The sequence below is a fragment of the Adiantum capillus-veneris genome, chromosome 16 (assembly GCF_014529385.1).
Source record: "Adiantum capillus-veneris isolate H3 chromosome 16, ASM1452938v2, whole genome shotgun sequence".
NCBI lineage: Eukaryota > Viridiplantae > Streptophyta > Polypodiopsida > Polypodiales > Pteridaceae > Adiantum > Adiantum capillus-veneris.
This window is the reverse complement of record NC_140946.1, coordinates 43,924,888-43,946,334: the sequence shown is the minus strand read 5'-3', so window position 1 is coordinate 43,946,334 and position 21,447 is coordinate 43,924,888. Positions and strand designations below refer to the sequence as shown.

Here is a 21,447-nt window from a genome sequence, read left to right as displayed (position 1 = left end):
TGCTAATTTTAGCCTGCCTTCTGTCCTTGCTTCTGTATTACCAATTTCTTTTTGGTTTTTCTCTTCTTTTGCTTTGTGGATTGTCTGAGATTTCTTTTAACCACCCTTTTATTTCTCAAGATCCCATATTTGATTATATGCGGTTGGTTATCCTTTTTGACTTCGTCTCTATCTCTCTCCCTCTGTATTGCTGTCTCCATGTTGTTAGTTGGATCATGTTGGTCTGTGGGAGAGTTCTCATAGCCAACTGCATGCTGGATGGCACTATTTAACTGGAGAGGCTTCTATCTCTGAGTCAAGGTTGCATTTCAAATGCATATTTATCAATCATACTGTAGGATAAATACCAAACACATATCCAGTACGTAATGGTTGTTTTTTTTATACATACACACAAATATTCATATGTGAATGCATGCATGCATGAATGTATCTATGTTCATGTATGTGCACATGTATATCCATGAATGTATATATACTTGTGTGTGTAAATGCACATTTACATGCATGAATGCATGCATGCATGTGTAACTATATATGTACTATTTGTATTCTGGATATAACATGTTTTTCATACCGCAAGGATTACCCATACTGTACGACCTTGTTTTACGTATTTGTCGTATCATATTTATCATACCTATCCACCTTGCTCTGACTGGAATTTCAATATTTGTTTACTGTAGAGGAGAGAGCAAATCCCGAACTTCTGGCACAGTCTCCTTCCCGGAGGAGGAGGGTTGCTCTTGGTTCAGGAAGATCCCAAGAACAGGTAAATGAGAATTTGGGATCTCTGTCTGTGGCCATGTGACACAAAGTCATGGGGCAATTACCAGGGCTTACTCTGTGCTCATTCAACCATGATACAGGTTAGTCAAATGGTCTCTCAGTTATTTCAAATGCGGGCTCGCATGAAGAACCTAATGTCCGTAATGCAAGGAGGCTCTATCCCTGGGCTTGACAACCTTGAACAGTCGCTTAAGGGGGCGCGTAAGGTATAGTTCTTGTGTGTCTTAAGTGTCTTTTGAGCTATCCGAGCAGTTGCTGAAGCAGTCAGCTACTACTATCTTTCAGAATTGTTGTGGATCATCTTGATTTGGCAGCACATTTTTATCTCACAGCGCTGTAATTGGTTTATTTCTCTCGGATTTCAGGCTCCTCCTGGAACGGCAAAAAGGAAGAAAATCCGAACAGAACTTCAAAGCAAGTATGCTGCAGCACAAGTTGCAGGGGCTTCTCCGAAAGGTTTTGGGGCCAGATGAAGGTCTAGGGTACGACATTGTGTTGTTGAGCTTCCGAATCGTGGAGACTGCATGAGTAGCTACCAGTTTTATGATCCTGGCATTACATGGGAATGTGAATTGGGATTCAAAGGGCTAGGCTAGGCTAGTCTATCCATGCAAGGCGATTTTCCTTCAATGCTTGATGCAAAGGCTTGCAGATGTGAAAGCCCAATTGATGCTATACAGTGGCTGCCATCCGTTAGGTATTCCTTCACAATTGAGCTGATGTATTTGATCATACCTCTTGTTTAAGAGACTGCTACCTTGTGGTATTGTAATGAGCAATAACTATTTAATGAGTTCAGAGTCAACCTCTGTGAGTATCATTTTCCTGCTCGTTACTAGTCGGAATTTCTCAAATTATTGATTCCTTCAGCTCTTCAATATTGCAGTACAGGATGGCAAGATCATGAGCAGGACTCCCAGCTCAGGTTTGAGGGCATGCACCTTACCTCATGTATGGAGCAAAGAAGTGTTGTTGAATACTCGCTGAGTCTAGAGCAAAAAACATCTTGTGCAGGAGTCTCTAAGTGGAGGCAAAGAAAGTCTATAGAACCCAAAGCTTGACAATGGTGAAATTTTCCCCGAGTTTTCACCCATGTTTGAAGTATGTAAAGGAATGTATGCAATGGAGTCTGAATAATATCTTCACTTTTGGACAAAGGCCCAAATATCAATTTGGCATTGTGTGCACAAAAAGCACATGTGCCAATAATCGAAAGTGTGTGATTGAAATGTGCCCAAAATTACAATATTATGTATGATAAGCAGCATGTTGAAAGGCCCCACAATTGTACAAAAATGTCAAGGCAGCAAAAGAAAGCTATGGGGTTTTTTTGCAAACATGTGCATGGCGCTATGTTCTGCATTGTTGTGCTACATAACAGGTTATGAATAGATTGATGCTTTGTTGCGAATAGCACGACCACCCCAGTTAGAGAGGCACATCAATTTTTTTGAAAAGATCCCCCTAGGATGATCATGATCATGATTATAGTAGTGAACGACACCACTGGTTCATGACCATCACAAATGTGCATGGGCAAGGAGATAAGGAGATTGTAATGGCCTCAAAGGAACATGAAGTACAAAACTTTATCAAAGAGGAAGAGCTTGCAAGGATTGCTGAAGAGATGGTTCCCTTAGTCAAAGGTGGGTGGTAACAATTGCAGAAGTTTGCTTGTCACAATAAGTAATAACGCAATGGAAATGTGCAAGGCCAAGACATACCAAGCAGGGATATGTGGATGGGTACATATGGCCCATTCGAGGAACAGATGACAAATAGAGAGGGGCATGCAAGGGGCAAGAACCTCGCGAACCGATTTGCCCAAAGGGTAAGCATGGTGCCGAAGGTTTTTGGAGGAAGATCTCCATATGTGATACATGTATTCCATATCCAATCTTTGTAAAGCACAAAAGCTGAAATGGGGAACATGTCCACTACAAAACCAGGGCAAGTCCCTTTAATAGAAGACTGCAAGTCTGTGTAAAGCAAAAGAAAGGAAAGCAAAGTAATTGATATTGACTATCATGCTCCTAGGTATTAACCAGAGTAAATGTGCAAGGACAAGGAAAGCAATGGAAAGTCTTCCAACAACACGTTCAACATAGCCGAATCCTCCACAAAGGGAGTTGGACACTACCACGACACAGATGCTGACAATGTTGCTATCCACGAGGAGGTAACACAGGCACGTGAGATGAAAGAAAGACTTACTGAGGAAGTGGCACAAGTGGAGAAAGTCCATAAGATTTTCTAACTACTAATACTTAGAAAAGGAACATGTATAAAGGAGCCACCTAACCCTAACTTTCTTTAGCGCGAGTAGCAAGTGAAACCTTTTCCTACTTGTAAACACTTGCATTTTCCATTTCTTGTGTTCAAGGCTTGAGCCAAAATGAGCATATCTTTATTTACCAACCTGTCCTTCATGTAGATTAACTTTACAATGCCTTGAGCCCTTGTATGGAGTATCATAGGCCTACTTCCCACTACTATTTATGCTCTACCTTTCTAGCGCAAATGATACAAGTTGCTGGAATCTTTGTATCCCTCTTGAAATCAAAATCTATGATTTGCTTCTCAAATGATAATACCTTACATTAAGATTTTTATTTTTTTTTTTGGTATTTTCTAATAATTTTAAGTATTTCATGTCTTAAATATTCGATTTACAAAAAAGAAAGATGACCGCCTAAAAATAACCCCTGCAAACTTTTTGTTAAGCTACACAATTAGCAAGTAGAGTCTAAGAAACAAATCTTTTTATGAGTCGGCATGTTTTGTACCCAATTATATCCTAATGATATAAGCACCTTTCTAGACCCATCAACCACACACTTCAGCAACATCATACACAATATTGGTTGGGATAGGCTGTGGCCACAAAGACTATCAACGTGCCTCCCTTTGAACAAAAGGACACGTGGTAGCATTCAACAAGACAACATGTCTCTCCAAGGAAAGTTTTCTACCTTGACAACAATGAATGGCAAACAACAACAAGTGACCATAGAACACAATTAAGATTTACACAATGTCAATGTCTACGTAGGTAAAGTAAAGTAACTAAAGGAACCTTGGTCATTTTCTACAGCATGAAGCTATGCTTTGCCTTTGGACTCTCTCCCTTGGTCCTTATGATATCATTTGGATGGGGATATCTACAATTGGGACAAGGGTTCATGGTAAATTAATCCTTGGCATAGTGGTTGAGCTCACATGTGTCCATGCGTTTGGTAATTCCCCATTGAGTTATCCTTATGAGATAGCCTCTCTTTTGGCCTTCCCTAAGTATGAAATCCATAGGCTTCAAAAAATTTGAATGCCCTCTTTACTTATTATGTAATGCCCATTGTGAGTGAATGGAGTTCTTACCCAAGTGTATGGGGCAGTGTTTATCCCATACGATGTCATCACCATAGATGTAAACCCATGCAACCATTCTCGTGTAGTTGAAGATAGGTAGAAATGCAAGGTTCAATGTAATGAGCATAGAACACTATTTTCCATGAGATTTGCTAAGAATTTAGATTATATAGGTGTCCAAGGTGACATTATTAGAGCAATTGGGATAATTTTCATAGGTTGGGGTGGGGGTAAGGAGCTTCAAATTGCTCACTAGTGTACAACAATACTTGCAATCACTAATCATGAGAAAGTATAATAATGATATCTTAATCCCCAAAATTGTCGGCATATATAGAGTTTCTTTGAGGTAGTGCACAATTTCTCTTTTAAAATTCCCCAAAATTGTCGGCATATACAGAGTTTCTTTGAGGTAGTGCACAATTTCTCTTTTAAAATTGACCTCCAATTTGTCGCGGATTATGCAGTTGGAGCTGGCTAGTAAGAGTATATTCCTTTTTCCTACAAAGTAGGAGAGGATGTCCAAGATCTTTGACTTCTTAGACTAATGAGATTACAAAGTACTAACTCTTATGGGGCGCTTTGATACTCTTTGATGGGGATTATGGTGGGTTGACTCATGGTGTAATAACATAAGCAAAGATAAGTAAGTACTCAAGACACTAATAAGAATCGACCAAAATATTGACAACCACTCTGATTAGATTAGCTCATAGCTCAATATGCTCACACTGTACGTGTGTAGGGATAAGAGACTTTTATAAGGAAATTGGAATAGCTAGGGTTTCCATTGGATTGAGGAATACTTTACCTAGAATTAGAGTAATCAAGAAGTTAAAATAGTCATACATGTGGTTCACTTCATGGGCTATTCATTACACATATACATGGAAACGATACGTATGTGAAGGATACATATGTGAAGGATCAAAGAGTTCTCACCCCCATAGCTTCTTCCTTCTCTCCATCTCTCCTTCACATGCACACACCCAACTTGTGAATATAGATAGCACTTTGCTTTAAAAAAGGTGAGAATCTCATAATGGTCTATCGATTGAAATGTGAAGGTAAATTAATGGTCAAACCAACACCATTAGTTACTTCCAACAAGGAACATGTTGACTTCTATGGAAGCCTAAACATGGTCTGTGTGGCCTTGTAGGGAGCTATAGATTGTTGTTTCAACCCATATGCATACAATTTCTGGTGAGATTTTTTTAGATTTTGCCAAAATACAGGGGAAATTGTGTCCTTTCCTTCCCAGATTCTCGCTATATTTGCAACCCACTCTCTGACGGTTTAGTAGTCGAGTTTGACTCCCACTTTGATAGTGATCGAGTGTTCACTCTCACTTTGACAGTTTTATCAGTTTGGACACAATTGTGTTCTTGTACCCACTCTCGCACGAGCGAGGATTGCGTATGCTTGTGTGCCTACACACAGGTTTCACAGGTATTTTGCAAATAGTTTCTATTGTGGGATGTGTTTTGAGATAGTTTGCTCTCTACTTGCGTATATGGTTATGCGCTTTACGCAGATTATATGCTTGCAGTTTGCAAATTGTGGAGTTGTTTTATGTATATGTGAGCATCGCTTTTGATGCGTTTGATCATGTTTTTGATGATTGTGTAGTGGTCAAGTTATCTCCCACTTTGTTGCCAATTTGGCATGGTTTATGGTAGAGATTGTACTTGAGATTTTGCTCAGTTTACAGAGGAGACTCTGCCAGATTTCTCCCAAGATTTCTCGCCATAGTTTGGTTCTACTTATGGTTGCACATATGTGTGAAAGTTTGAGTCTACAATGATGACTGGTCTTGTAGTTGCCGATACTTGCATTGTTGGCATTGTGGTCACACATGGCACATCAGGCGTCTTTGTTTCATACGTATGTGGCAACAACTCAGATCTATGCGTGGTGCAGATGAGGTTTTGATATATGCTAGAGTGGCGGCTTCATATGCTAGTGACGATGATTTCACGTTCCCTCTAGTGTTCCTCCTGACTACATGTCTTTGAGTGGTGACACTTCTCCACTTTGGTTTCTAGATGAGGATGCAGTTTTCCATGTCACACCGCATCGTGATTGGTTTAGCACCTTCTTTAGTGGGAGCTTTGGCTGTGTACACTTGGCCGATGGTTCGACGTTTGGCATAGAGGGTGTAGGAGATGCTTGTTTGTCATTGCCCAGTGGTGCATCATACACGCTACGACATGTGCGCTACGCTTCTCAGCTGAGACAGAGCTTAGTGGTGCATCATACACCCTACGACATGTGCACTACGTTCCTCAACTGAGACAGAGCTTGATCTCAATGAAACAGTTAGCAGATTTTGGTTGTCAAATACTGCTTAGAGAGCAGTCTTTCCAGATGCGGTGCAGTTCATTAGTGATTGCAAGAGGAGCCCGTAACGGCTTGGTATATCAGATGCATGTATCCGAGATTTGAGATAGCAAAGTCTCGATTTTGTTGCTAGCATGCTTTGATCGAGAGACGAGACGTGTCTCCTTTGCGGGTGAGCTCCACTATGCTCACGAGACAGAGCATTTAGCTGTGTTGAACGTGCAAGTAGACTCTGTAGAGACAAAGGTAGAGCGACAGTACAACATAGCATGTGTTGTCAGAGTTTCTGCAGGTAGAGGTAGAGCAGTTCTGCTCCCTAGGGACACAGACAGAGATGACACATGGAGTTCTTTGATATGCTCATGTTAGAGGTCGATGAGTTGATACTAGGATGCACAGTTTTGTCTATGGGTGAGAGAGAGACGTATCTATCTCAGTGTCAGTGTTAACACATCCATACGTGATTGGTAGTTCTCATGATGCAGTGATTGCATATAACCCAGGGGAGGCGAGTGCAGCTAGGTTTGCGCAAATTTCATCAACGTTCGGCCGTGTCATGTTCGACTTACTAGTGTCTAGGCCCGACCTAGCAGCTGTAGTGAGAGCATTTGCAGCAGGGGTTGTCAGTTGTGTGATGACTGACACTAGCATGATGCATTGTGGAGTTTTGTAGACCATATAGAGTAGTCTACAAGATTTACATGGACTCTAATGTGGATACGCACGCTTGCTTATCAGTAATGCCGATACAATTGCATATAGATCAATTGAGCGAGCCAGTGGACGTAGGTTGAGAGAGTCTCTTTCCTATTTTCTTGTACGTACTAGTAGTTTAGTTAGTAGGAACCACTTATCGACACATTCGCCTTTAAGTGGGAGATTGTTGGCATATACACATGTGCCTTGCACGGTCAACCAGACGATGGACGCTCGCCCACTGACACCACTTATTCTTGTACTTATATCAAGAATAAGGAGCTCCTCATTTGAAAGGTTGACTCCACCCACACACTATCTACTCCTCTCCTTCTTTCCTTCCCGCACGCACACCACACCACATTCCGCACCACACACGCACGATCCGCGCACACGCACTCTTCAACAAATTCTTCTAATGCATTTTGCTTTCAGTGAGGAGGGTTCTATGAGAATTTCTTAAGAATACTACGTGAGCAATTTAAAAAGACCGCCTGTAATAAGTGGCCATTTAGACGTAAGACTATCATGCACATGTGCACATCATTAGGAGCCAATAGGGAGTAGGGAGTCACGATTTTGTAATAAAAAACATTAGGATGAATCTCATGGAGATTCTCTCTCCCCTTTTTCTCCTCCCTCTAAATTGTAAGAGATCGCTACCACATCTCCTTGTTTAGGTTGCATGGTAGTCCATGAAGCCGCGTCAGCTCTCTCTCTCAGCATATACAAAGGGAAGGCCTTTTGCATTATAGGTTATAAGGTGCAATCCAACATATATATATATATATATATATATATGAGTTCAGGGACAAAAGCAAGTGGGCAAAGAGCATTAATTACACGTGTATTAGCTACTAGTGAAGAGCCGACACTAGCGTAGGTAGGTGAATCAACATGGTGGCAAAGACATCTAACTGAGGGAGAGGTGTCACAAACTGCTGACGTGTCAACCCACTGAAGAATGGAGCAACTGTACGGATCTCCGCAATCTACGCTGATTTGAGGATGTGGCAAATGTACGAAAAATTCAGATTTTGTGTTGACATGATGACGTGACACACTGTACAGATTTTTGCGTTTTGCGCTAACTGCTGACGTGGCAATTGTACGAATTTTTGTGATTTACGTTGGAAGCTTTTGGGCATCGCTTTTGAACCATATGCTTTTGAATTTGAAGGCTTTTCATGTAAATTGCTTTTGGGCCTAAGGCCCTTAAATATGAGGCCATGGGCTCATTCTTTGGCATGCTTCATGGAGAAGGTTTGTTCTGTGTTGATGCAATATGAAGAAATACCAAAGGGGGCGCCGGGGCCAATACTCTCTAGGATGGAATTCTGCCACTCTGTGTCGCGTGTGCTCTCTCTCTTTCAGTTAATGGAGTGCTAAAAGTTTGTTCAGTCTGTTCTTTTCTATTGGCACGTGGTGCCCGTCTTTTGACAAGAGGTGTCTATTGTGAGCGTGAGACTACATGCAGAGGTTGCTAGGAAAGGCATGTTGTCCTCCTCTGAGCTACGCAAGGTCGCAGGATAGTAGAGGGCAGAGGGCATGCCGGGTTGGGGGAAGGGAATTTGAGGAGGGTATCTCCAAACTATCGGGTTTTCTAAAGAGAGCCAGTAGTAGGTAAGTAGCGCGAGAATCATGCACATGTATTGCGTCATTAGGAGCAAATATATCAAGAGAGAAAGGACTTGGGAGGGGGTGGTTGAAATTGGTGTAAACGCCTTATACCAAAGAGTCCAAACAATCGAAGTGCTTCAAAACCAAAAAGAAGAGAAGAGACAAGAGGGTGTTTATCCGAGGATGCAAGAGAGAGGTAGTGAAGTGAGATTGTGCATAGACTAAGTGGACAATAACATGGTGAGCTTCTCCTCAAGAAAGACAAGGAGGCAACACCTTAGTTTTGAGACAGAGATGGAAGCATTTGGACAAAGTGGGGCGCGGCATTGCACACCAATTGCAGAGCAATGAACAACCTATAGCATTTCATTTGTGAGATCTCACCAAGGACAGAGCCAACACTGTGTTTGTCTCTACGAGGGAGCAATGTTTATAGCACAACACGATTTATGAGCACCCAACACAATGTCTCTTAAAGCATCACACTGTGCTAGATGGTCTCGTGAATGTATACTTATATTGGTGTCTCATTGCAAGATATGCTCAAAACAACAAAGACCAAGCTTTGCTACTACAAAGGCATCAGTACTTAAGGTTATCTCCCATTACATCATAGGACAAAGCTAGAGCTAACGTCCCTTGGATGATACAAATCTTCAGGTCAGGCGACAATGATCACATCAGACTAGGCGCAACGGTGCAATTATCAATTAGTCACTTTTTGGCCTTAGTGCCATGGACCTTTTTGACTGCACACATGTCAACTGAAAGGATATCCAACGGATGGTCTCCCAGGCATGTGTGCATATGAGTTGGCGAAATTTCATTGGCTGGGTGCCATGTTCGTCAGAGCAAGAATCCGTCTAGATTTACCGCCTCCCCTTTTTGATAAAGAATCCGTTTGAAGCGGTCATATGCTACCCAATATCTTATAGACTGCAACACAAGGTACTGATCTAAAGTCTTTCACTAGGAAAGTCGAGCAAGATTTTCAATCAAATAAGATGCTTTAGTTGGCATGTTACTGCAACAAACACCAATCGATGCCTGCACTTGTCCAAAGTTCCATCCTAAGCAATCACTCAATTTTACAAGAAACTTGGCATTATTTTCTAAACTCAATCACTACAACAACATACCTTCTCCTCTACTTGCTCTCCTCTGTGTTCGAATTTCCTTGTGCTACTGATCTGCTTGCTCTGCTGGTATCTGCCTTTTTACCACACTGGTCGAGCGCTGCTTTTATTTATTGCTTCATCGTGGTGCTACTTTTGAAAGGTGGAACACAGCATTGGGTTAAATTCCTAACAGAGGCTTGGGATTGAGCCAAGTGGCTCAACTCCCTGGCCTCATTAAGGAAAAGCTTCTTAAGCTCACCAAGTAACCATGTCTTCTCACAATCCAATCAAGAGATTTTAGTTGCCCATCACATTTTCTCTAATGCTTTCACATGCACAGTTCTCAATTTGACCCAGTTTTCATAACTTTTTGGCTGATATTCACCACAGCAAAGCACGCTTAGGATACTATGCTAGCTTAAGGGTTCATGATTGTCACTGTTGTGGGAATTCTGCTCTTACATTACTTTTAAACTTAACCCTTTTTATATTCAAGCGGACTTACCCATTGAAGTAAGTATGAGCATGTGAGATAAACAAGCAAGGCGATTGTATTTGTGCAAATTGGCATTGTTCAAAGTTTTTTGTTTGTTCATCCTAAATGTTTTGCAAGATGTCAATTTAGTATTCCCAAAAGAAATTAGTTTACATACATCTAAAAAGCACATTCAAGTTGGTTGAGTCATTTTCCTATTGAGATATCAACCATGTATGATGTAGAGAATGGTAGCCTACTGACCATTCCCTTTAATCATGGGCAACCGGGAGCCCTGATTACATTGCCAAGCTATAAAGCCCAACTGTTGCAGACATTCTTCCAAAACCCAAAATTGAACCATAACAAGGTGATCGATCACATTAGCATTCTAAAACAATAACATGAAAAATAAAATCATATGAGGCTCTGGAAGGAAGGAACCCATTGACAAACTAACAACTAAAGAAGATTTCAATGCTTCACATGCAAAGGTAGGTCAAGCAAGTAAGAAAAACAATAAAATTTCGAATGAGCATCTCCACTAAGGCTTGTTTTAGAAAGCCAAAAATATTGGCGACAATACAAAAAGGTATCAGAAAACTGTAGTACTATAATTTCTCTTTTCCTTTTCGTGTTGACCAATATGCCTTTCATTTGCTTGGCAACCTTACAACATGGACTATTTGCAAGACAGACAAGAATGTGACTGCTTTGTGTCACATAAAAAAATATAGAGGCAGTGGTGTTCATGTGCAACCACTTTTGGCCACTCATAAACCAAAAAAATTAAAATTTGAGCCCAGCATTGATGTCTTTGTTCCTGAGTTTCAGCTCACAAAGACAGGATTTTTCTCCAACTTTTCAGCAAAAACCTGCAAAATTTCTCTCAGCAGAGACTGAAACTCTTTCTTGTCAATCTCACCGCTGTTGTCCCCGTCACAAGCCGAAAATAAGTCGTTGTAAAGCTGTGCAACATGCTCATTTGTCTCCCTTGCAGGCAAACCCCATTCCTCTCCATGGCTCTCAAGTGCATGTCTTAGTTCATTTCTACTTAGCTTGCCATCTCTAGAGCTGTCAAAGTCATCAAACATCTTGTCTGAAACCTTAGAAAAGAGCTCAACATCTGCCAGCAACTGAATAAGAACACTTATGTCAGAACCAAACAAGGTGAGAGGTCCTGCAAGCTGGCATTGTAAAACAAAAAAAAAAATGAAAGGGGCCCATACAAGGCAATGGTGCGGCACGCAACCAACAAGACGGTGTCACATAGCAACAAACCTTCGCAAGGGCGGGGGATGCCTTAAATTAAAGGGCCCATTTACAAACTAAAATACCAAAGAAGATTTCAATCATTCAATGCTTCATTATGCCTAACTCCCTTCTTAACTAAGGCTTGTTTTCGGAAGCTAAAAAAGGAGCATATAACAAAGCTACATTTAAACACAGACCCAGACAAACACCATCCCTGTACTCACTAGAAAAACAAGCAAAAGACACAAAAGCCATGTTCGGTCGCAGCCACATAAAGGTGTCTCACAGCTTCCTCAAAGAGCACTTTGGCTTTCAACTTTTCTAGCTTTTCCAGCATGTTCTTGGAAATGAACGAAAGCGGTCTAAAGGTTTGGCCCACATACCATCCTAAATGACATAAACAGCTTGCAAGATATAAATCAGACTAAAGGACGATCTGCAATTTTCATGAACGTCTCAAAACATTTAAAAGCTTTTATGACCTCAAATATATAAGATATTTTATGTAAGTATCAGCGTAATGAGTGATGCTAACTAAGACATTCTTCTGAATGAGGTTAAGGGGAGAGTCTGAGGCTGCTACTGTTTGGCTAATACTTGAGGAAGCCAATTTCCTGAGTTGTACAAGAAAAGGGATTGTGTTGTCTTTCAGATGGCAGATGCGGGAGTATTATGCTTAATCAACATTCTCAAGCCCGTTTCACCATGGCTCTTGCCTGTTTTCAGATCTAATCTCTGTTTGTAATTGTTCCCTTTCCCTTTTTTTATGGGTGCCTCTCCTCCCACTTGTGAGGCAAACTTGTAGTTCTTCTCCCTTTCAATACAATTTCTTGTTCTTTCAAAAAAAAAAAAAAAAAACTAAGACATTCTTTACACAATCACATACACAGATTCAGCTTAAGAAAGTAGCTGTTGGGGTATGCACACCCTCCCACCATAAATCCATGAAGATCAAAAACTGGTCACCACAAAAATCAAACAATTTGCATGTCCGCTAAATTGACTAGAAGAATAACTCCAAAAATCAAGACAATTTAAACTTATGGAAGATAAGAGGACTAAAACACTCGCACAAAACATATAATCAAAACACACAAAAGGAATACAAAGAGAAGATACTGAAGCTAGACAAATCTAATACGTATATTATTTTCTAAAAATAGGGACAAATCAATGGTTACATAAAAATGACCAACCCAAAGGAGACGAGCAAAATAAACGAGAGAGGCCTGCTTAAATAAAAAGTTTGCACACAACTCGTAATAAAAATGACTAAGACAAAAAAATAAGAGAGGACTACTTAAATAACAACTTTGTCCAAAAATCCAACTCTAAAGCTCGGGTGGTCCACTATTAAGGAGCCCCCTTTATAGGGTGCATTCATAGGGTACTTAGAAAAACCCATCTGTTAAAATGTTGACGTAAACAGACTGGCCCCTCTTTTTTTTTTTTTTTTTTTTCAAAATGGACTTAAAAAACTGCTCTGGCTAGTGTATCTTTTAAATTGCTTGAAAATTTGAAGAATAGTTAATCCCTCCTGTTGAACTCGCATTGTATACTAATGTGATTATACAATGGACCCACGGGCTCTAAAGTCGTTCACATGAAGGACAATACATTGCAAGGACTTAATTCCTAAACTTCAGACTCATACAAAATCATATGAATAAGACAAAAGAGAAACTGAAATGAACACATAATACACTGTGCAATTGTAACTAGTGGTGGAAGACCAAACCAACTTCGCAAGACATACTTGCCTTTTTCAATTCAGACCCATTGTTGACATTCACATCTAGGATCACAGCAATTGGATGAAGTGCAAGGTGCTCTGCGAGGTCTTCAAGAATCTCCTGCAGCAACTTTGCAAACTGCGCCTGGCCTATCTCTCCCACAGCCTTGTGCTTCTCCAGAATCAATGAAATCAAGGGTTCAGCTTCTTCAGTAGCTGCATAGCCAATACACGATCACAGAAGCCTCATCAATCAAGAAAAATTATATGTTTGCTACACGAATATCTGAGTATCACATTATGATTATACTTATCAATCCCACAGACAAATGAGCCAAAGACTTGAACAGTATTAGAATGAATTGTGTGCGTCGACACGTAATGAAGCATCAAAAAGGTAGAATATCCCAAAAGGAAATTAAGTGGTTTCCATCAATGCAATTTTTGAAAGCTTCTTTATGGAGATTCTTTTGAGCACACATCACGAGTCAATAGCAATAACATGGCAATACGTTTCATCTTCTAAGGCAGTTTGGGTGAAACACAACGAAGAGGACTCACTACCTATCATGTAGAACACAGACCTCTTACACATCTCTAACCAAGTTAAGGAGCCATAAGTTTGAGCTTTTATGGAATGTGATTTTTAAATTTCATTGCTCACATTGAAGCATGTGCTTACAAATTTCAATAGCAGTATTTTTCTCTGCCATTTGGGAGCTGATTAATATTTTCTATTTCATATATGCGACTCTAGTGCATTGCATTGAAATGTGACATTAAGTCAATTACCTGACTCAAAAACAAACCTAGTGTTCACATAAGAAAAGTGTTATCAAAGTTCAAAACATGCAAAACTGGCGCCATGACAGCCAGAACAAATGCACAACCCATTAAAATTTCAGCTGTTTTACAAAACTGGACCTACAAATAACAGATGGTTGCAATGATTGTTTAACTAGCAAAACCTTGTGCCTTGTTCAAAGCAGACAAAGGTGTCTTATAACAATCAGACGATCAAACAGGCAGGCTCTTGAGGAAACAAAGGTGGAATACCCAAAGGTAGAATACCTGAAGGAACAGGAATCCCCATTTCTAATCCCATCTGTAGTAATGCTGCCTTGAGTGTAACAGGACTAATTTTTCCTGTGTCCTCGACATCCAGTTCTGTGAACAAATTTTCTGCCAGCATCGCAAAATCGTCTTCATCCTCCAACAGCACCTTAATAGAAGTTCCATCCAGTCTTGTTATGACAAGCGGCTTATCTAAATTCACAGCATGCAAACCAAGGCATCAAACCCCCATAAGATAAGCCTATCGACATAGAAAGACATGAAATTTTGCAATGTGACCATTGGAAAAACTGTAGGCTTAATCTGTCTACTCTTGTGTGTAAATATAGAGATTCTAAAAAGAAACCACATTCACCTGGACATCTTCCTTATAGATTCTTCATGGTCTACCCATCCCCTCCATCATGCATAGTAATGAGTGATTTTTACAATGTCCCCACTGACATCATAGTGCCCAATTATGTATGACTATGTAAAAATAAATTAACACCTATTTCATGTAGACCTAGGTATCAATATAACACACTTAGACACGCATGGATGAGCATACAATAATACAAAGGTTTAGTATTTACATCACACCATAATTTCAGAAATTCCAAACTTAGAATTGAAAGAAGGGCTAAATCACATGCACAAAACACACCATCAAGAGATACACAAGAAAAAGATATCGAATAAATATAAACGTCCACATACTGGGTCTCTATCATGGTTCCCAGATGCACGGTAGATCAGCCCATATTCAAGTCTTGCATTGAACAAAAGCACTCCATAGAAAAAAGTAGCACAGCAAAAAGGTGTTAATAGGCCTATACATCATTAGCGATCGAAAGCTTCCACAATACCAACTGGCCTTTTTGGCACAAAAAGTAGCTGTTTACTGTGTACAAAGGGACCTCTAGGGATCCTCAAAGGCCTTTCAAGTTTCAGATGTAAAAGACAGGGAGTATAGAGTGAGTGCTATGTGTCCATCAAGGTGGCATGTATGAAGAATGCAAAATGAACCACTGGGGACGTGCATAGTGCCATGTGATGTGTCCATGGTCCACACTCAAAAGAACGGAAGATCTCGCCCACGTCCTGAGGAAAGAGTATCTACGCCTCTCTGCTGCCCTGGAGGAGCCCACTGAAGTATCCCACTGGCTGCGAAGAGTATTCAGCAGCTCTGTCCAAATAACTGTCAAAGTGGTCGATGTCAGGGAAGACTGAGCCCAGAATGTGAGCACAACGAGCTTTATAAAGCGATGCTACAGATCGTAGTAAAATCCCACTGAGAGAATTCCAACTGATGGACAATATCTGAAACCATTTGGAGAGAGCCCAATCTATATCCCAATGATGTAAGCATGAGAACCAGATCTCTATCGGAGAGCGCCCCCCACGTCAAAAATCCATATGATTCATCTCAAGCCAATGGCTTTTAGGACCTCTTAATAAACTCGTCTTGATCTAGGCTGTCAAGTATGGCAATAATTTATGTTCATAGAAGCCATGGTTTTTTCCTTTAAGGAGTCCTGTCAATGGTCAGCAACACCTTGTGTGCCTCTTGGTTCTCTTCTTTTGCAACAATGCAGATGAGCAATGAGACAACGCGCACACGGTAAACAGAGACTTTGGGTGTAAAATTTGTACGAATTCGACCACTTAGACAATGTAATTTCAAGAAAGAAGAAAAGTGGCGAAAACTTAAACCTCTACCCTACCTTTTAGAACAGCTGCGATTGAATGCCAAAGATCCCAGATCTTGGAGCAGAAAAGTGCCTGATCCATAGTAGTTGTGGGATCGGCCGGGAAGTCGGCAGCAACAAGGGCTCGGTCCAAAAGTTCGGAAGGCAGAGTGAACCCACACATGGGACTGTGGATCAGAGAGAGCAGAGAGAGCGCACCAGCCTGGCATTGGGCGGCTACTGCTTGTTGGGTAGGTGAAACCTGAACAGCATCATCAAACAAAGTCCGTAATTTATCATCCCGAACTACACTCAGCTCCTGCAGGATCTGCGATCCATCCAAGAACATAACGCCGCCCTGCAAAGCCATTGCTAAAGGAGAGCTCTCTCTCTCTCTCTCTCTCTCTCTCTCCCTCTGTGTGTGTGTGTGTGTGTGTGTGTGTGTGTGTGTGTGTGGGCGCGCGCGCGCGTGTATGTGTGTGTATGTGTGCGCGGGCGCGTCTCGCATGCAACCAGTTGAAATGAATTTTGAAATGGTGAATGGCAAGTTGCGCCTAGGCTAGGCTAGTACTACTACTTGTGCTTGGTCAATGCAATGTTGAGGGACTAAGAGCATGGTCACGCGAGGCGCAGTTATCCGTAGCTGAACTGAGCTTACTGCCCAGGGCCAGAAATTGCAACCCTTCCTCGGGTGATCAGCCATGCACATGCCTGCCAATTTTTTAATAGGCTTTTCTAGAGAATGCCAAATCGGTCAACCGGTCTTCCTATTTGGAAGGGTGGTTTCAAAATTCAAAATAGTCCTTCAATAGGAAGGGCACTCTTTTATAATGCCCTCGTTCACAAACTAAGACTACTTTATTGGCACTCCCGTAAGGGTGGGTCTATAGGGGAGAAAATTTGCTAGCATGGTCATAGTGGGTTTGGCCAATGAAAATTTGCAGTTTTTTTTAGGTGGAGGACATGGATGAAAAATGCTATTGGGTCTTTTGGGCGTGAAGATTGGAAAGTACGTTTTGGTGTTGTGGTTTCTGCATTGTTTTCGCTCAGTACCCCAGAATGAAAGGTGTTCTTTTTGTCGGACGCTAGTTTTTTGCAAGTGGAGGCACGGCCCGCAACTATTTCTGCGGTTATCTCTACACATACAGCAATGAAAACGCGTGCAAGCTATTGAAGGAGTCCAAAGCGAAAGAAGTAAGAGGCCGCCCAACATGAGAAGTATGTTGCTTGGACCCTTGAAGCTTTATCTGCACAAGAATCAACTGGAGTCTTGTAAGGATGGAGAATGTTCTCATGGAAGTTGAAATTATCAAGCATGCCTACTCTCTTAAGTAGAAATCTCTCCTGGAAGCTTTTTTGGGTGATCATCCACCCTGAAACAAGTAGTCGAGGGAGATCGTAACTTGATGCAATATCCCAGCCATCAATGTTGGTTCAGGAGTAGCTTAGCTCTCTGCAAGTCACCAATATGAAGAATGAGAAGCCACTTAGGCAAATAGTTTCCTTCTGGCCAATGTGGGATTCAAGCACTGATGCCAAGCGCTCTCTTTATCAAAAACTATGAAAAAAATTTAAGTTTCAGGGTAGAAGGAACATTGACTTTTGAGTATGAAGCTCGATTCTGTTTGTGATTTCCTACCGCACAAAGATGAAAGATGAGAATAGGTTTAAGGTCTCTTCAAATCATGTTCTCATGCCATCTCATAGTGATCCCAGTAAAGCATTGGCTTCCTGGATGAGGCTGAAGCATCGAGGTAATGATTGCAATCTTGGGAGGAGCAGTCTTTCTACAAGGTCCACTAGTTTTTGTGACTCATCCATTGTTAAAGCTTACAGACAAAGCTGGAGATGAGCCCTAACAAGTGCAATTTTTTTGCAAGGTCTAACAGCTTTCGTGGCTTGCTAATACTTAGCAATTCTCAAGCAGGATTTGGAGTCTGGTTTTGACATTGTAAAGGAATGTTGGTGGCCCGCTTTTTGATCTCTTGATTTTAGCCACCTGTGAGGAAGCCATTTTAATGCCAATCTGACGACAATGCCCATCACAACTCAAGCTTGAATACAAATGACAACAGCTCGTCAAGACTCAAAGTCCGAGTCCATCTCAGATTTGGAAAGTCTTGCTCTACCTCAAGAAGGCATGGTGTACCTTGAAAGTAGGCTCAGTGCAAAGAGCTAATAGACTAGAGTGATCAGCTTGTCCTCTATTGAGTTTCATTCATATCAGCATACAACCTCTTGTCTCATGTCGTATGCGGAACATCCTATACATGACCCTTTCCACCAAATCATCCGAATCATTCACGTGGCGACCTATAATATTTCCAACAACTATGAAAACCCTCACCTCAGAATTGGTGGCTACGATTCTCTTTGGCAAAGACAAATGATGCAGTCACGACCATCCTACCTAGCGTATTGCTTTGGGGAGAGCTTACCATGCTTAAGGCTAGCTAATCATGAAGAATTTCAAATTCCAGCCATGAGGATTTTGATTCTGGAAATTGCCATGATGTTAGGATTTTGCAGAAGCCCATCTGCATTGAGAGAAAGTGCTTTCTTTAACAGGAAAGTTGCCTTCTCCTTCAAGAATGATGAAAACTGGGCTTGAAGAGGCTACCTTGATAGCTTTGAAATGTTTTGTCCTTCTGGTGGGGAGAACAAGGTTCTTCTTTACGTTGGCTTTCTGAGGGAGACACTTATTTTCTTATAAGACTGATATTGAAGGGATTGAAAATACGCATTGATGAGAGAGATGTATGGATGCATTTCAACTTGAGAAAGGATCACAACAATTCATACCTTGTGACCTACTTTCAAGTCAGATGCCCCGATTGCAATGAAAATGGGCTTATAATGTCACCATTGTGATTGGTAACTTATGCTGGGTATTAGCATACAGTCTCAGTGTCACATGCATAATACTTTTGAAGTAAATATCGAGAACTTTGGGTTCTGTAAATAATCACTCAGCATTTTAGGAAGCTTAGTTTCTGCTAAATCCTAAGCTTTGAGAGAACAAAAAGATGAAGAGATGGCTAGAATGTCATAGGAAGAGGCCAAACTATGTACTATTACTGCTATTTCTAATTCTGATTGGATTTTGTTCTGTAAAAAGAAAGTCCACAGACGGAACTAGGCAACTCCCAGGGGATGGGACACCAACTTTGGCAGCCTAGGCTTGGTCATGCCAAGGCCTTATAGCCAAATTTATTGCTTCTTTTTGGGATATCTATGGCACCCCTGACACCCCCAGTAAGCCAATCTTTTTTAGCGGCTGGTGGCTCGCCTGAGTTTAGCTATTGGAAGTTGGTTCATATACATCCCATGTATGTGCTGGTCCATGAAGATACAAAGATAGTGCCATTGAGATTGCACTTTACTACAACAGATTTGGCATCAGATCTTGTGCCTCATAGTTGCTATCCCTCCTCACATAAAGTTTGCTTGGGTGCAATAGCTTGGTCACCTCTTTTTGGCTCCACGCTAGGCTACAAAGGAGGTCAGATCTAGGAGGGACATCATGTCTAGCGTCCCTCCCAATTCTTCATGGCACACTCCTCGAATCAGGACCGGGATGAGCAAGGAAAGCACATTGGCAACCTCCCTACGTGGTTCATATGACCATCGCTTCAATATATTTGAGGGGTGTTCAATGCTTCCACTCAGACCATCGGACACACACGCACAACACAACATAGAGAGCCATTATCTAAAGAGGTTATACAGAATGGATGAGGCAAGGCAGCCTCTATCTCGAAAGATTCCCATATTGTCAGCAAGGATCAATCCTTATAAGATGATTATTGGCATACGGCCTGTGGTGCTCGCATTCTTCCTCTGTTTCCGGATTTTGAACCCTCTGCCTGATGCTTATGGGTTATGGATGGTCTCAATGATTTGTGAGATTTTGGTTTGCATTCTCCTGGATCCTTGATCAATTTCCAAAGTGGCTTCCTATCAATCAAGAAACTTATTTAGATAGCCTCCCCTTGAGGTGCTCTAATTGATTCCTTATGTTGCGACCTCTTGAAGTTGAAGATTTTGTGGGCTGAGAATTGGTCGTTGTATGGTGGTTACGTATGAGAAGGATGGAAGGCCATCACAATTAGCAACAATCGATTTATTTGTAAGTACTATGCACCCATTAAGGTACCTCCAATTGTTACTGCAAATATAATTTTTTCTATCGTGCATGTCGACTATCTAGTTGACAAGGTCTCTTTCTATCTCTTTGATGACGGAGCTGCAATGTTGATGTTTGAGGTAGTGTCAGAGACCTTCGAGTTTGCTAGAAAGTGGATCCCTTTTTATAAGAAGTTTGCCATCAAACCTAGATCTCTTGAGATGTACTTTGCATAATAAATTGATTACCTAAAAGACAAAGTTCATCCCTCTTTTGTCAAGGAGCGTAGAGCAATGAAGGTTTGTTGTGTTTGAGATTTACATTTCACCAGTTTGAAAATATAAAGAGCATTATTTGATTTATTCTGTGTTTGAGATAGCATGAGGAGTTCAAGGTCAGGATTAATGCATCGGTTGCTAAATCCCAAAAGGTAGTAGAGGAGGATATGCATGATGGACCACCTTGACCAAGGAACAATATACTAGAACATCCGAGCACGATTTAGGTGGGCTTGATGCTTGATTTTTTGCATGTGGGTGTGTGTGATATGCTTTTGGTATCTATGTGAAGTATTTGCAATGCAGGTCTCCTTAGGACATAGTGAGGGAACGGATATTGATGGGAATTACCTGCCCCGACTGGTCTATGTGTCTTGAAGCACCCGCACTAACATGCTACTGCTAGGATACGGCATGGTTGGCATTTATTTTGATGTTGAGTTGAGGCTAATGTTCAATTTAGCATGGTGTGAGATAGTTGTAAACAATCAATAATGTTTAGGGATTGAATAAAACTTGGGTCACTCTGCTTTTGTTGAAAGTGAAGCAACACGGGTTAGAATACAAGGCTAACTTTTTGGGCCTAGGAATATTAAATGGAAGCTACAAGGTGGATTGGAAAACACCATTCACTTGAATACAAGCCTAAAAGGTTATGCAACCATATTATATTAAACCACATGGTACATGGCTTTCCTTCAATCTAGTCCTAGCACAGCTTGCAAGCTCATACAAATTTTGCTTTCTACTTTGAGTTTCTTTATAAATTCAACCTTGTCCTATTGATTGAAACCTTCATCGTCTTAAGATCAAATGTTCCCAAGCGCATATAAAGTAGTGAAGTAGACACCTATAGTAAACAAGAAAAAAGGAATTTTCTCAAGTGCATATAAGTTGGACACTAGG

At 41.0% G+C, this 21,447-nt stretch overlaps 2 protein-coding genes and 1 pseudogene across 2 annotated transcripts in view; 2 read left to right on the top strand and 1 right to left on the bottom strand.

Moving 5' to 3' along the window:
• CPSRP54 (chloroplast signal recognition particle 54 kDa subunit) overlaps window positions 1-1,609 on the top strand; it is a 56,685-nt gene extending 55,076 nt beyond the window's left edge. The window contains exons 13-15 of the mRNA XM_086484893.1: window positions 687-772; window positions 870-995; window positions 1,155-1,609. Coding sequence (XP_086341019.1) covers window positions 687-772; window positions 870-995; window positions 1,155-1,262 — 320 coding nt within the window. The 3' untranslated portion in view covers window positions 1,263-1,609. The remainder of the gene's footprint in view (window positions 1-686; window positions 773-869; window positions 996-1,154) is intronic.
• A 9,338-nt stretch (window positions 1,610-10,947) lies between these two features.
• On the bottom strand, window positions 10,948-16,686 carry LOC147438934 (calcium-binding EF hand family protein). Its single transcript, XM_086484892.1, has 4 exons — window positions 16,174-16,686; window positions 14,465-14,659; window positions 13,422-13,609; window positions 10,948-11,543 (listed from the first exon to the last, which is right to left on the bottom strand). Exons 1-4 carry the CDS (start codon window positions 16,643-16,645, stop codon window positions 11,238-11,240), a joined length of 1,161 nt encoding a protein of 386 aa, XP_086341018.1. The 5' UTR covers window positions 16,646-16,686; the 3' UTR covers window positions 10,948-11,237.
• A 662-nt stretch (window positions 16,687-17,348) lies between these two features.
• Window positions 17,349-19,008, top strand: LOC147438933 (uncharacterized; annotated as a pseudogene).
• The last annotated feature ends 2,439 nt before the right edge of the window (window positions 19,009-21,447 follow it).